Below are 16,450 nucleotides of genomic sequence, written 5' to 3'. Positions count from 1 at the left end.
GGGACCGTTGCAATCTTACCTCTAACTATGACCCAAGTAGTAATCCTAATTTTTCACATTTATAACTTTATTTTATTTAAAATTTATGTGGTGACCAAGCCAAAACACATCAGAAATCCAACTCCCAACTGAAACGTTTAGTATCATGAGCGCGATTTGCTTCTCCGGATATCACTGAAACCCCGAGTGACCAAAATCTCATTAAAGAAGAACAAATAATTCAGTCCCCTTAGTTTGACCCGAAAGGGTTAGGGGTTTTCCCAATTTCAGTCGCGTATACTATGACAACACACGTGTGTAGATTAAGCGACCTCATGTCAGTCACGGCCAGATAACGGTGTATAGTCAACATGTTTGAAATGCACATAATTATCATGATATATCAGACAATGCGGAAGTGCCGAAACAATCAATTACGTTAGTAGATCATTTTGTTGAAGAGAGACTCGCTGAACGTTCTGCTGTCACATTAAACGGATTGCGACAAGATGAAGGCTCTGTTACTCCTTGTTTTGATGCTTGAAGGTAAGAAAGGAAAGCTATTTTAGACGGTGCTCATCCAGAGCCTACAATTCCGTCAGCATATTGATTATGTACAGTGAAACCCCATAGTTAACCTGATGCCAGTATACATGTTCACATCACAACGCCCCCCCCCCCTTCCCCCCGGCATGCTTTGCTGGTGGAGGGTGGAGGGGAACAAACCTCGTGCTTTGCAGTTCGATGGGTCCTCTTGGTTATGGAAGCGTAATGTCCGCACCATTGGGTCGGTATGTGTTCTGATCGATGTCCAAAGTCGCGGTAGTTCATGTCATATCAGGTCGTGCATGTTATGTGGGCACAAGTTTTAAAGACTAATTGAGAACAGTTTTATTTCAGGATTTTACTGTTACGAGTACTGCTCCAGTTACAAAGATATATTTGACGATTACGAGTCTGGCTTTACGTGTTCTGACTACTGTTGTGGGACAGCCAGCAACAAATACTGTTGCTCGGATGCTTGCTCCAGTCTTACTCGGTCGTCTGAATGTGGGGTTGCCAGTTCTGTTGTCTGGTTTGTATAGAATTCGAGCATTGAGGTTCAGACCAAAATCACTATAACCTAAGGCCATCTGTTGATACCAATTAAACGACCAATGCAGATAGAATGTTTGTGTTTGGCTTTGATATTACCAAACCTTATAAAACTCGAAAAACCCTATCGTCAAACCTTTCAGAGGTATTGCCGAAAAGGCTTATGAGTATAGGATAAAAGCATCACCGTTTGCGTGCCACATGAGTAAGCGGAAGGAACGCGTATGGAGAAGGAGGTCTGATAGTTCATAACGAACCCAAAGGTGACGTAGCTAACACCAGGAATCTGGGCGGCCAAGTGTTCATACACTGATCAAACCTCTATATTCCACCCAATGGTTTTTATATTGTTTATCAGGATTCCGATCGTGGCTGTGATTGGTGGCTTGGTTGGCCTTGTCTTGATAATCTCCCTTCTCGGCTATTGCTGCTACCGATGCTGCTGTGCCACTCCGAAGAACCGTGGGGCAGGTAAGAGCAAAGTGGTGATGGGCGTGGGTAAGGGCTCAATGAAGATTCACTTGAAATCAATGGGTTCACCCTCATCGTCTAACTGTTTTTCTGCTTAACCACAAAGCAGCAACGAGTAGGAAAGCTCAGATTGTCCAGCTACCGGCAATGTGACATGCCGATCAGGTGCGCATGCATGGGGCCTAACAATAGCATTCCGCGATAATGACGTCACTGCAGCTGCTGCCCTCTATTTCCCCATCGCTGAATTACAGGCAATGTCGGACAAACATGCGGTTTCGTAATGGATTCAGGCTTTCTAACTAGGGCAGTTAGATTCAATCTGGCACATGTCCGAGTGTTGGAAATACTACATAATTGTTCTGAATATTTCTCTCTCTGACTCTATGGTATCATTCATGCTGAAAACAATGCAGGGTCAAAGATAATTGACTTTGAAATAAGCTCAAATGCGTAGAAATAAGTGACGATGTCCGACTGTCACGTGACTAAAACGTCATCAATATCTTATTCAAATGACCTTGTGAGCTATAAATAGTAACGTCGCGGAATGCTATTCAATTGCAAGTGGCTTAGTCGAGGGTTTGGTTACGATATCTTACATTCGATCAACTTAATTTAGTCTCCAAATTGGAGTTTGAAGGGTGATGACGAAGAACTTTATATCATGTATATGAGACACAGGAATGCCAAAGTGATATTGCACAAAGCATCGTTAGAAAGGCGAGCTTTGACCTTGTTGTGGTCGCCGGGACTTTATCTTTTTCCAATGGCACTACCAAGGAAAAAATGAAACTCAAAATATACTGCAGAACGTGTAAGCTTATGCAGTGTTATATCGTTTTTCATACTTCTAGTAATCGTGAATCCACAACAAACGACCACGACATCTGTTTTCATGAACACACCTGCCACGTCTTCAGCACCTCCACCAGTGGTAAGTGTACGGAATTATTACAAAGCAGGAAGTATCCATTACAAATCAATCACAAACGAGTGTTGGGTTGTCTACCATTGCTTGTCATTAGCGATATGGTCTGAAGATACAGAACCAGAACATGAGATCTCTGCTCCGAAATTCTATAATTTTATCGTAACTAGTTTTGTTTTATTTCAGAATCCCAATTACCGCCCTGAAGGTGCATACATGCAGCCACCGCCATATCCTGGCAAATACTAAAGACATCACGCGAGAGATCCGTTGATGAGCCTGTTACCATTTGGATTGGCTTATTTTGATTCCCTGATTTGTACATATGTGTAATTATTGGTACATTAGACAGAAACTGTCACGAACAACCTCACTTAGATCAGGCTCCTCCCACTCACTACTCCTTGTATTTAAGTGTTTAAACAATTTAGCCCCACATTACATATCCTCCCTCATACCTCGACGCAGTCTCCGTTCCTCATCTGTTGGCCCACTGTTGGTGCGACCAAGGAGTAGGTTGATGACGTTTGGCGACCGAGCCTTCTCCACTGCAGCCCCAAGGCTCTGGAATCAACTTCCACGCAGTGCGACAGAAGGTGCCAGCATCTCGTCTTCAAATCGCATCTTAAATCCTATCTCTTTGGTCGCTACCACACCTAATATGTCTCTCTTTTGTAAAGTGTCACCGATCACTCTGAGTGGATTCTGGCACTATAAATCATTTAAATATCATTATTATTATTATTATCATTACTGCTGTAACCAATCACCAAGAATTAGAATTACTTTCTCTCGCCCGGGTCCTGAGTCGGGACCAAAAATTACTTTACATCTTATTTCAGCAACAATAAAATATTGTCTTACTTTATCTCTATCCATCTGTTGTCAGAGATCTTTTATGATACTTTATTAACCAACGGACTGAGTGTCTTTGTTTGCGAGTGCGTCAGGCCATGTATAGTTGTAGTCGACGCCTTATTCCATGAATACTGATGTTCCATGATACCTGGTCTGGACCGGCCGGCGATGGGATTTGCAGTCATTAGTAGTGTAACGTCAGCTATTAAAGGAGTGGGTTTTACTTTTGACGCAGCATTGGCAGCGGGAGACGGAGAGACTTCGCGAGGTTACTTTATTGTGGCCTTATGTTCCATGCGGGATGCAGAGCTAGTAATAATAATAATATATAGTGCTCGAATTACTCAATAGCTGGGTATTCTCAAGCGCTTTGGGACTATCATCATCCCGGTCTCCACAGAAGTCAATCTGGGGTTTCAAGGAGCAGCTACAAAGCGCTCATTCTTGAACTCGACCAGTAGGAGAAACAAAGTGACGATTAAGCCGGGAATCGAACCCACGACCTCCGGATCATGAGTCCGACTCTCTACCACTGCGCCACCGCGTCTCCATAGTAAGTAACTAGTGAACACGTCTTAAGTCAATACAGTAACAAACAAAAGTGATTGATGGTATTTTATTTACAATCAAACATACAAACATACAAACAGCAAGACGATATCACTTGCACAACCTTCCTATAAATAAAGTTGACGACGTTGATTTCATACAAACTTGAGTACAAGTATAATCCATTGCTCCGGTGATGGCGATTAATGGACACAAATGTACCTCGGATATCATGTGCAATATTACATTTGTATGATTGCAGTTCACTAATAAACAAATATCAAGTCTATTTTCCAGATACATTATGCAGTATTTGCGGCAGGATTTATTTACTCGTCAACATCGTCAATCGTGTCGACCCTGATATTTGAAGGCCTGTCATAGATATCGCCATCATCTATGACATCATCAACCGTGACGTCATCAGCAGTGTTATAGGTGGGGTTTTCCAACCAGGTCTTTGACTTCCTGTCTGTAGGCGGAGCATGGAGCTCGGGAGAAAACAAGGGGTTCTCGAATGTGCCAGTGCTTGGTTCGTGGTCGGGTAGCTCTAGCTTTGTTTTGGAAGGAGACCGTTCTCTTGACCTGAAATGATTGATATAATACCAGAACCCGATGACATCCAAGCGACGAAGATCACATGTATACATCGACGGATGTTGAGTGCATTTTCATTGTAACTAAATCTCAAAGTCTATCAGTTAAATCAGCCTACGTTGCCATGTATAATACCACATACTTTTTCGTGTGTAATCAGATCTTTCCGGAACTACATGTACATGTATTTGACTTGAATTAAAAGTTGCTATTTGTACCAGAGTTTCAACCTCACCTCTTTCTCCTGCTATAGATGACGTAGCCGGTGATGCATACTACTAGAGCGACGACTACGATCCCCACCGCGATGTAGATGTAAATGTTGTTATCTGAAGGAGAGAAAAGAGAACATAATGATAAATCATGAGAGAACGCATTTGCTTTGTCATAAATACTGACTCCTTAACAACAAAATCATATGCACACGTTGTTGATTCCTAAATATCAATATCAATATCATAACAGTAACAAAACATCAGTTATTTCATGCCCGCTTGAGAGCGGGCTTACATCTGATTCACGTCTGTCACCGAGCATGCTTGTTAGTTGACTTCTGTTAGAAAAACATGATATAGTGGTGAAAAGTGACATCGTGAATCTATATGTAGCCCTCTCTTTGGAAAAGACTTGTTCGTTTCCAAGAGTGACACGCTACAAGTGACAACTTGAATTCCATATAAACCCATTCGAATGCTGTTCGAGTTGGCCTATGAACTTATATGTGCTCACTGCAGCTGACAATGTGAAAGGTTTCGTCCTGTCCAAAGAAGAGAGAGTGCATTTGTGGATTCACAGGAACATCTGTTGTTCATCTTTAGACTTACTCTGCTTCCCAGCATCTTGTTTTGAATGTTGAGCGTCAGCATTGGTTGGCCCCGTTTCTCCTTCAAAAGAGAATGACAACGATTGTTATCTAATATTGCAAGATAACCAATGGCGTAAATTATTATAATAAACAAACTTTACTTTACTATACCAGGATCTTTCCCTTCGTAGTAACCACGATACTTCCGATCAGTGCGGAAATGGACGCATGGAGCTGCTCATCCTGAATCTCATGGTCTTATACGTCCTTTAAGCGTAGCCGGGTATATCTTGATAAGATGCAAAAACCTTGGTGGTCAAGATGGCACCTACTAGGAGTCCGAAACATGCTGCCTTTGTTTGTGCTCTATAAACGCGGGTTAGAAAGCATACTAAAAGCGGGTCTCTGACCAAAGATATCATAGTAAGCCGCTAAAAGATTCATCGTGTTTTCAGGAATCAAATGAACGTTCGATCAAACTGATGGTATACCTGTTGAAGTCGCAAACATTGTAGTGGTAGCTGGTCTCATTGTTTTAGAGTTACTTGTAGTTGTAGCAGGGGTAGTTGTTGTTGAAGTCGTAGTCATGATCTTGGTCGTAGTTGCTGTGGTTGTGGTTGTCGTAGTTGGTGTTGGGGTCGTAGTTGCTGTGGTTGTGATTGTCGTAGTTGGTGTTGGGGTCGTAACGACTGAAAGAAATTTTCAGTTTTGTTTCATATTAGACCTAAGAACATAGAAACACTTCCTCCGCAATTCACAAATGTCTACTTGTATACTTATAAGCCTTTTTGCGGTGTATTTCCTCATCTGAGCACGTATATTCACTGAAAGAGCAAGAAAATGATAGTTAAAAAGCTTACTTGGTCCGTACCAACATCCCGTGACGTTTTCACTCCAAACTCCATCTGCTTGGCACGTGACATTCACCTCCGTGGTTGACCTATTGCTGTCGAAGAAGTAATCCGGGTCACACCGGTAAACAGCAACATCTAGATATATATGGACAGACGACATGGGTTGGGCATTGGTGGCATTCTGCAGATCAGGACAATAGACCTCTGTAGAAAAAGAGAGGGAAAATGTAGGCAGGCATGATGTTTTTAGAGTAAGAACATTGTCTGTGGACCAAACTCCTCCTTTTCCACACATGTTCTCTTCCTTTACTCATTTGAGAGACTTTTAATGTCCAGTGGACGTTTGCTGTCACAGTTACTTTATCATTTTCTTCAAAAAGAATTGAGACATACTTACTAGAGCAGAATGGTGGTGGTGACGACCACGATCCTTCAGCAGTACAGTTCATCGTCTCCGGTCCAATCAAGTTAAACCCGAGACTGCAGGAGAAAGTTGCGGAGTTTCCAGGGGTGAGACCCGAGAGAACCATCTTGCCATCATAGGGGTCGCTAAGGCCAGGGCAGGTTATGACTGGAAGGAAAATCCGTACGCTGTAGCTTAGAAGGGTGGATAGGGTGTAAAGGGACAGCGAAAGACAGAACATAGCCTCTCAAAACAAAGACCAATGAATAAAATGGGCAAGAAACTCACAATGCTTCAGACAATTGTTTACGTGACTTCTTTTGATGAACTATAGGGTAGGAAAGATGTAGGCCACACCCCAATTCTAGGCAAGATCGAATGAATCCCGGATTGCATGAATAACAATACAGTGGAACCCCGTTAACACGACCACTCATGGGCCCGAGGTTGAATGGTCGGGTTACCGGGGTGGTCGTGTTAGTGAAGTTGAAAAATCCGGGGACAAAATGCATGATTAGGTTTTTCCGCCAAAATTGTTCAAAGCTAAATTTTTTTAGGGGCTAATGATGTTTCTTCATTTTGAGCAGAAAAAAAACAAGTGAAAAAAATATTTGGATTTGTTTGGTCTGGTTAGAGGGGTGAATTTGGTCATTGAGACCGCCAAATCCAGTGGTCGTGGTCTGGTGGTCGTGTTACCGGGGGCCTTGTAATGGTGATTAGAGAGGAAACCATTCGGGAACGGCGAGTCTTGGTCGTCATAGCGGGGTGGTCGCCACCGGAGTTCCACTGTATTTCTTCTAAAGGCTTCCAAATAAGATAGAAAAGTCGCCATTTTAGACGAAATGGACCAGTTCGTCAACCTCATCATAACTCACGTTCACACACTGGTTCGACACCGCTCCAGGTCCCAGACGGCAGACACACGATTGCTTGGGATCCGTTGATCTTGTAGCCAGAAAGACATTTGAAGATGGCAGTCGATCCAAGTGTGGTGGCGTTCGTGACTAAGAAACCATTGTGAGGTGGCATGGGAGGTCGGCAAGTAATTTCTGAAAGTACCAGACAAAATGAAATAATCATATTGTTGTATGATATGTATTGCAACATTCTCCCCGAATCGGCAGTTTAGGTATCGACAAAGATGGCTGACAGATGCCGTTTTGCAACTCCTCATTGGCCGACCGACCAGTCGAACAAGCTGGTTGACTCTTGTAATGATTGTTCCAGACGGACGACAACAACCGTTATCTGTTTCTTCCAAGGTTGATATCACATTGGTTGAAATTGTTATCAAAGTTGTCCACTGTGGCAAAAATCAGGAACATGAGCATTTGATTAGCCTAGTTAGTACGTGACTGATGCCGAATTGAAACTGAGCAGTTGTCCTGTCGGTCAACGCACCTTTGCAAACTGGTTTGTTGGCACTCCACTTTCCATCTTGAAGACACGTGATGTTTCGGTGACCCTCCAGCTCGTAGCCCATGTCACACTCAAACGACACAGAATCGCCTTTGCTATGATTTTTTCCAATCTGCTTGCCATTGGGTGGGTCACCGGGGACACTGCACTCAACATGGACACCTGGAAAACGTGTGTTAGAAGAATCAAAGAACCTCGCGGTTGCATCAGTGAAGAGAACATAACAAAAACATCGCGAATTAAGTTTGTCTTTGTCCGTATGAGGGAGAGCAGAATATTGCATCCCTCAACGCACATTGCGCTGTTTTACAAGGCATGGTAATCCATCCGTCGTCGAAACCATGGCCCGGGCAGTCACTTCGGGATTGCTTGATCCCGATGTGACACTGGGATCCGTGACTCTGAGATGCCGTTATGATGATGATAATGATGATGACACAAGGGCCGCCAAAATAAAAGAACCGTGATCACGAATGCCGGATGAATTCCGTAGCATTACAATAACAAATGATCATATGGCCTTGACATCATGCACTCAATGTCATCACAGGACTTTCCAAAACTTATGACTCGGGGGGGAGGGGGGGGGGGTAATGTGTAATATCTTCACCTTTGCAGTTGGGAGTTTTGTCGCTCCAGGTTCCGTCAGCAAGGCAGGTTCGTTTGTCTTTGCCGTTCATAGTGAAGTCGGTGTTACATGTGTACGTCGCCACGCTGTTCATCTTGTCTTCATTGGAGAGAGACACCTGACCGCCAGCGGGAACGGGTGGGTTGCCGCATCGGATCTCTGGAGACACAGACGACACAAAACAATTAATTTTTACTAGAATATCTTCTTTATCGAATTATCATCACGATTCAATCAAAGTGCACAGCCCACTGTTGGTGTTGCTTATCAATAAGAGCTTCTTTAGTTTTATAAACATTCTTTATTTCCACTTGTGATATTCTCCGTAGCCTCTGAATCTTGACGCGGGTTGTCTGGAAGCTGAGCATGCAGTGTCAAAATTTTGTGGGTCACGATGCTCATAAACACAGTTGAGAACGTTGGTCGTCACATGTACGAATATCAACGCCAGTACTTGTTAATCAATAGAGTATAACAAAAAAGTGTTCTTTTGCTGTAGTCACGTTTGTAACGAAACTTATTCGTAAACATCATGTTCTGATGAAACATCAAAACTCACCTACGCATTGCTTCGTCGTACCATACCATTGCTTCTTCGGTTCGTTTTCCTGGCAAACAAACCAGTTTTCGTTCTTCTTGTCGCTAAACCAGTACCCCGGGTTGCAAGCGTATTTGGCAATGTACGAATTGGCATAATACTCGTTTTTGTTGCTGAGGTGACCGTCGGTATCGGAACTCGCAGGTAGAAGCTTCGCCTTGCAACCAATCGCTGGATAAGAAAGGGTTTCTTTGTCAATCTCGATGCCCAATGAATCTTGTGTACAATTGGAAGAAGGACATCTCTTCTTTTAATGTCTTAGCAAAAGAACCACTGCGGTGAGATACCTGATCCTTTTGAGCGTGTCTTGAAACTGCTCAGTGGGCTAATCGATCGAAGGAACTGAAAACATGTTTGCACAATGAGCGATATGTTAGTAATGAAAAACTGTGTCACGCTTCAGCAATCTCGAGCGGTTTGTGATAAGAGTCTCTTACATTTATATGCTAACCAGAATCCCTTATGTCCACTATCCTCGTTGGTTGTCCATAAGTTCCAGAATGTCGTCTTTCTGGATTCAAAGACGACGTCACTGTCAGTCGAAGTAGAAACAATCGTCTTCCCCTGCATGCTCGATTGACATATCTTCCCAGCGTGATCTGTTTGAACCGCCGACAGAGTAAGGTAGGTCGGACATGAGCTTCCAGGGTCAAAGTCAATCGACATGACCTTGTACTCAATCCTTTGACCTTGATCGATGGAGACAGTCCATCGGCAACTGGTGGATGTCTCATAGTTGTGGTTTGGGAAACCTGGGCTGATGATGTCGCCATTGTCCTCGGTGTATGTACCTTGACAGCCGTAAACATCTGTTTTGGGGGAAACAAGTAAAGGGATGAAAGTTGTAAACAATTACTGTGTTCAGGTAATTAAGTGAAAGTAGAGTCTTTCAACAGAAAGATAGACTGGTGAAAGTCACCGCGAAAGCGCTGCCGACGCAATATAAATTAGGATGAAAATGGATGAACTATATGTGGTATTTTGACCCATATCAGGGGCCAACCTGCTCATTCAGCATTAATCGCTAATACTTAGACTGAATTGACCGTTTGATACACTTTCGATAATTCCACTTCATAAAACACGGTCAGGAATTAACGCTGACGTTAATAGCGATCGCCGATATGGACTAGCAAGATAACTCACCTTCTGTCTTCATTGTGAACCCCCTGCCGTATCCAGTGGGCGCTCGTAACTTTATACAGAAGGTATTCGTAGTGGAGAAAAAGACCTTGTTAATGTTCGGATTCGTGCCTCCAGTCCCCTTGAATGTCCCCAAGTGATTATTATTTGCACTGCAGTCCGACCCATCGTAAATATCCACCGTGTCCCCGTCTGCGAGGTCCATCATAGTGACGGTCAGTTTGGCTCTCATTCCACCTAACGCCTTCACTGGGGCCTGAGTGCGCCAATCGTTAGTTGGTTTGTAGGGGGCCGGATAGCCCGGAGAATCGATATAGGTGGTTGCGCCATCTGAAACGAAATAATACCACAAACCTCATCGAAAGTAAATATTGGAGCACACCCATGCTTTATTAAAATCAGCCACCACATATCGTTTCTATCTAGCACGATGAAGTCGACATGGCCATTATTGTTACCAACAGCAGCGTCTGCCCAGAGAAGACTTGTTACAAACGGTCGTCATAACTGGCGGGAAAGTAAGGGGCAAGTAAACTTGGAAGGGTGTCCATGGTCATTTGAAGTGTCTATATTTGTCATCATACTCTTGTCAGCGTAAATTGATTTAGAATGAAAAAATGGTGGATCGGAAAGTGTTTTCGATCTTTGTCAATTGAGGCCAAAAGTTCACAAGTAGAACTAGACAAATCGAGTAGGACAATACTCATTATTATCATTTTCATATATATCAACAATCTAGAACACTCTTGTCAAGTTGTTTATCTCTTCTGTCCCATTCAGTGTAAGGACGTGCCTGCAGGACGACATCGTCACCTGTCACACCTGTCTTTACATGTCAAGAAGGCGCCTCCCTTGTACTAGGTAGTTTAGGGCTGTCATTATGGTTCCTGGTTCTTTCAGAACAGGAACCATATTGTGTTTGGTCATGGTGTCTGTCTGTGTGTGTGTGTGTCTGTGTGTCTGTGTGTCTGCGTGTCTGTGTGTGTGTGTGTCTGTCCAGTCTTATGACTGTCACAGCTCAGTTAAAATGAGGGTTAGAGGTCTAGAAACAGTTCCTACCCCTAGGTTTGTGGACACTAGCAATCTAATGAGCCCATCATTGTCAACTTACGACACCGGGATCATGGTGAAATTGACATTTTGAGATGTGAGATTTTGTCTGTCACACTTTTCAGATGCGAATATCTCTGTCCCTATTCAAGTTAGAAGTTTGGAAACAAGGTCTACCCTAGGTTATTGATGTGCCTGATTTCAATGAGTGCATCAAATTCAATCTCAGTTATCAGGGTCATGGTGATATTGATATATCGAATTTGATATTTTGAGATATCTTGACATCTGAGTAAGTTAGCAATGTGCAACCAAGTCTAGGTAATGTGTAGTTACCAAAGAGTTAAATGACATGAAAATGTACAGTGTCAGGCATTTGGATCATTAAGATATCATGAGATTTTCATATATCAATTTTGATAATTTGAACTATCTCGGGGGTGTCTATAAACCGAAGACCAAAGACCGAAGACCGAAGATCGAAGATGGAAGACCCCCCCAAAACTATAAAACGAAGATCCCCCCAACTATAAAAGGAAGACCCTGATGTCAACTATAAAACGAAGATCCCCCCCAACTATAAAAGGAAGACCCTGATGTCAACTATAAAACGAAGATCCCCCCAACTATAAAAGGAAGACCCTAATGTCAACTATAAAACGAAGATCCCCCCAACTATAAAAGGAAGACCCTAATGTCAACTATAAAACGAAGATCCCCCCATCTATAAAAGGAAGACCCTGGTGGTTTTAGACCCTCAAGTTCAGTTACTGCAGACTTGCACGTCATAACACGTGACTGAGCATCTGTATTTCAACAAGCAAGCTAGCCTGAGTGCGGCGTAGTGACATAGGAGATCAGATCATTCAGGTAAATTCCGGATTTTCCTAACACTGCATTTAGGAGTTGGCGACCGACCTGCCAGTCTCGACCCATGATGGTGGAGCCTAACCCCTGGGGACGAGATTCTAAATTACCAAGTCACCCAGAGCAGGGAAACATTGAAACTGTTGGGGGGGGGGGGGGGTAGCTATGGGTCGATGCGCTGCTCGGAGAAAACAATTCCATATTGGCCGTGTGATCAACTAACCTGCTGGGAGCCTATGACGATACACACACATGCACATAGAAACAGCTTCTGGACGAAGCTGAGGGCTGGCTATGATGAGTACAGTGAGAAACTAGGTCATATTGGAGCACGGCTGCATGGTAACAGGTACGGGGCTCCCCGCCTTATGTAAACTGTGCCACTAAGCTGCTAAGGCTAGACACGACTGGTGTAGTACCCGGTACACTTACTTTCTCAAATCATTAATGTAGCATGGACCGAAAATGAAAACAAACTGTGCAGTAACTGAACATGAGAATGAAAACCATCAGGGTCTTCCTTTTATAGATGGGGGGATCTTCGTTTTATAGTTGACATTAGGGTCTTCCTTTTATAGTTGGGGGGATCTTCGTTTTATAGTTGACATCAGGGTCTTCCTTTTATAGTTGGGGGGATCTTCGTTTTATAGTTGACATTAGGGTCTTCCTTTTATAGATGGGGGATCTTCGTTTTATAGTTGACATTAGGGTCTTCCTTTTACAGTTGGGGGATCTTCGTTTTATAGTTGACATCAGGGTCTTCCTTTTATAGTTGGGGGGATCTTCGTTTTATAGTTGACATTAGGGTCTTCCTTTTATAGATGGGGGGATCTTCGTTTTATAGTTGACATTAGGGTCTTCCTTTTATAGTTGGGGGATCTTCCTTTTATAGTTGGGGGATCTTCGTTTTATAGTTGACATCAGGGTCTTCCTTTTATAGTTGGGGGGATCTTCGTTTTATAGTTGACATTAGGGTCTTCCTTTTATAGATGGGGGGATCTTCGTTTTATAGTTGACATTAGGGTCTTCCTTTTATAGTTGGGGGATCTTCCTTTTATAGTTGGGGGATCTTCGTTTTATAGTTGACATTAGGGTCTTCCTTTTATAGATGGGGGGATCTTCGTTTTATAGTTGACATTAGGGTCTTCCTTTTATAGTTGGGGGGATCTTCGTTTTATAGTTTTGGGTGGGTCTTCTATCTTCGATCTTCGGTCTTCGATCTTCGGTTTATAGACACCCCTATCTCGGTCTGTGGGAGGAGTAGAGTCATGGAACCTTCACCTATGCCCAGGTTATTGAGGTTGCCCATTCAGGTTATGCAATGACCTTGAAGGTCAGACGTCAAGGTCAAGGTCAAATCACCTGCCAATGAAACCACTGATATTTCAACTGTTTAGTCTATGACACGGGAACAACATGCCAATCTATATCTTCTGTGATGCTTTGAAGGTCAAACGTCAAGGGCAAGGTCGAAAGTTATGAAGCAGGCATCCTCTCCTATCTCGGTCTGTCGAAGGGGTTGAGTTGTGGAGCCTTAACCTATGCCTATGATAGGTGGCAGTTTAGATTATGCTGTGACTTTGAAGGTTTGAGGTCAAGATCTGATCACCTTGAAACATAAAACTGTTGCTATTTTTGAGTGTATTTCTTGTGATATTTGAACATGTTTTGGAGGTGCTTTACAAGAAATGTGTATGATGACGTCACAGAATGACGAGAGCGTAGCATATTTTCGATACTCCATGCTACCAGATCAAAATAAAACGAAATCCTTAGTCTCTGGCTTACAGAGATGCTGAACATGAGATTAACCTTTGTCTTCAAGGAGAAATTAGTAGAAGGGAGAGTCGCTGATCATTTAGCAATATAATTGGAACGTATGGAGCAATGAATGGGTACTTAGGAAGGGTTTTGGCGCACAACTGTACCTGCAGTTTCTGACGCTTTTTTCTCAATAATCCAGCGACAGATATAAAAATCTTAGTGCTTAAATTGTCCCCCCGAAACCTATCTTTCATTCAAAATCAATATTTTAATGCGGCAATTATACACCACGTGCGCATAAGGGATTTTCCGACCACTACGTCACACTGCGTCTGAAATTCCTGTCTTCTGTACAAATGTATACAGTGCAAGCCTCGAAGGCGTGGCTAAATATCGTAGCTCATTATCTTAGCTTCACTGTGGAAGTAATAAATATTCATAATGGGCTCCCCCTACATGCTGGTCTTGTTGTTATTGAATATAACTACATGGGAACCATATGACATTCACAATGTCTTCTTGTTTATAATATTTTTAATCAATATGGACTTGATTTCATTCAGATGTACTTCCAAGAGGAGAAATATGATCATATCAAAGACGTAAACACATCCGTTCCTGTATGATGCCGCTGGTACAATCATAAAAATTGACATATTGCGGGTTTAAAAAACTCCGATCCAAAATACTTTTATTCTGTACAGCAAGCATATCTTAATCCATGCATGTATACGTACACATAAACATCTGGATTTACTTTTTCATATGCAATTCAGTCTTTTTGAACGGACCTGTTCACCAGTCACAGGACATAGTCCAAAGTAATCCACTTTTAACAGCGACACTTTATTTTGCACCTCGCCAGAGGCGGCCGCCAACCCGCCGGGAGTCAACCCCCTGCCATACCTGTGTACTAAACACAAAACGGAGTATACTTGGTTTGGGGCGTGAACGGGTGAGTTTTAGGTAATATGAAAGCAACTCTTTACTGGGACAAGAAAATGAACTTGTGGCGCTAAGCCGCATCCCCTATTTATTAAGCTTGGAGCGACCTAGGTAACTTGTGGTGGGACAATGTTGCATGCGGTGCTTCCTGGGTGGAAGGTGTTTCGCCGACCACAGATAAAAGGACACTTTCACTGGAAAAAGGACGCGGTGCCAATAATATGTCTTCTCGATTATCACTGCCTCCGGCGCCAAACGAGCATATCGTAACATCAAATTTCAAATATCGCTTACCTGTGGTTTCCAGGATAAAGATCACTGCCGCGAAGAAAATGACACCATTGAGGGCCACCATTTTGAGAATGATTAAACTTTCGGGAGGATGTGGCCAGACCCATTCCGGGACCTACTCATCTCTCGAGATAAGCTGGGACATGACACTTAACCCACAACCTGATTGTGATTCAGTTGATAGTTACTAGAGATCAGTTATCTTTATGATAGTATAAAGGTTTCCTATCATATCGAGATGTACTTGAGAAATCTAAATGGAGACCAATACTGACGCATTTCAACAAAATTACCGCGAATGACGATATCAGCCCATCATCCTGACTCTCATGCGTTTGCGTCACCACGTGAGTGATTTAGCGATCTCAAAACGATGATACCAGCCTTGCACTCCAATGAATTTGAATATGCTATTGTTTAATTAAAGAGAGATTCAATTAACACGAGGACCTGTCAGAGTTAGCCCGCATGTTGGTAATGTTCTGATGAACTCTCTTTACAGAGAAGCCGTCATTGACTTGCAAGCTGTCAATTAAACACCAAGAGCACTTTTGATGGTTTATTGCACTGTCGCGAATTCAAGAAAAGATAAACGACAAGGATATAAACACTTAAAATACGAATCGCTATCTCCGATGCCAACGTAGATATGATTTGTCAGGGTCCAATGTTTCCAGATCAGTGCTGTCACGACCTTTCGCAAATCAATCAATCAATCAATACTGGCCAAGCACAACAACCAGTAATCATGACCTGTCTCCAGACGTACTAGCACAAGGTACAACCACCAGTATTGATGCCACTATCATGACCTATTGCCAGACGCACCAGCTCGTTGCCCGACTATCAGTATTACCTATACTATCATGGCCTGTCCCTAGACACACTAGCTAATGGTACAACCACCAGTAGTACTTTAGGCAACTATCAAGATCTGTCGCCAGACAAACTGGCTCTTGGTACAACCATCAGTATTGGAGTCACTGTCAGATCTGTCTCCAGACGTACTAGCTTACGGCAGAATCATTAGTATTGGAGTAACTGTCTCAAGACACGCTAGCTAATGGCACAACTGCCAGTATTGGAGTCACTGTCAGATCTGTCTCCAGACGTACTAGCTTATGAAGAACCATCAGTATTGACGTCACTATCGAAGAGGCACCAGCTCAGAGCACAACCACCAGTACTGGAGTCTCTTTTATG

The 16,450-nt window shown here is 43.0% G+C and overlaps 2 protein-coding genes across 2 annotated transcripts; one reads left to right on the top strand and one right to left on the bottom strand.

Annotated features, from left to right (window-relative positions):
• The first annotated feature begins 365 nt into the window (after nt 1-365).
• Nucleotides 366-3,348, top strand: LOC135486013 (protein shisa-4-like). Its single transcript, XM_064768460.1, has 5 exons — nt 366-525; nt 880-1,054; nt 1,433-1,545; nt 2,403-2,482; nt 2,663-3,348. Exons 1-5 carry the CDS (start codon nt 489-491, stop codon nt 2,723-2,725), a joined length of 468 nt encoding a protein of 155 aa, XP_064624530.1. The 5' UTR covers nt 366-488; the 3' UTR covers nt 2,726-3,348.
• A 587-nt stretch (nt 3,349-3,935) lies between these two features.
• LOC135486011 (sushi, von Willebrand factor type A, EGF and pentraxin domain-containing protein 1-like) lies at nt 3,936-15,386 on the bottom strand. The gene is made up of 13 exons (XM_064768454.1): nt 15,251-15,386; nt 10,334-10,660; nt 9,625-9,996; nt 9,149-9,358; nt 8,572-8,748; nt 7,944-8,123; nt 7,418-7,591; nt 6,537-6,710; nt 6,146-6,343; nt 5,777-5,974; nt 5,305-5,364; nt 4,716-4,809; nt 3,936-4,468 (listed from the first exon to the last, which is right to left on the bottom strand). Exons 1-13 carry the CDS (start codon nt 15,309-15,311, stop codon nt 4,213-4,215), a joined length of 2,481 nt encoding a protein of 826 aa, XP_064624524.1. The 5' UTR covers nt 15,312-15,386; the 3' UTR covers nt 3,936-4,212.
• Between the last annotated feature and the right edge of the window lie 1,064 nt (nt 15,387-16,450).

This window comes from Lineus longissimus, chromosome 4, assembly GCF_910592395.1.
Source record: "Lineus longissimus chromosome 4, tnLinLong1.2, whole genome shotgun sequence".
Taxonomy (NCBI): Eukaryota; Metazoa; Nemertea; class Pilidiophora; order Heteronemertea; family Lineidae; genus Lineus; species Lineus longissimus.
This window is presented reverse-complemented; position numbering and strand designations above follow the sequence as displayed.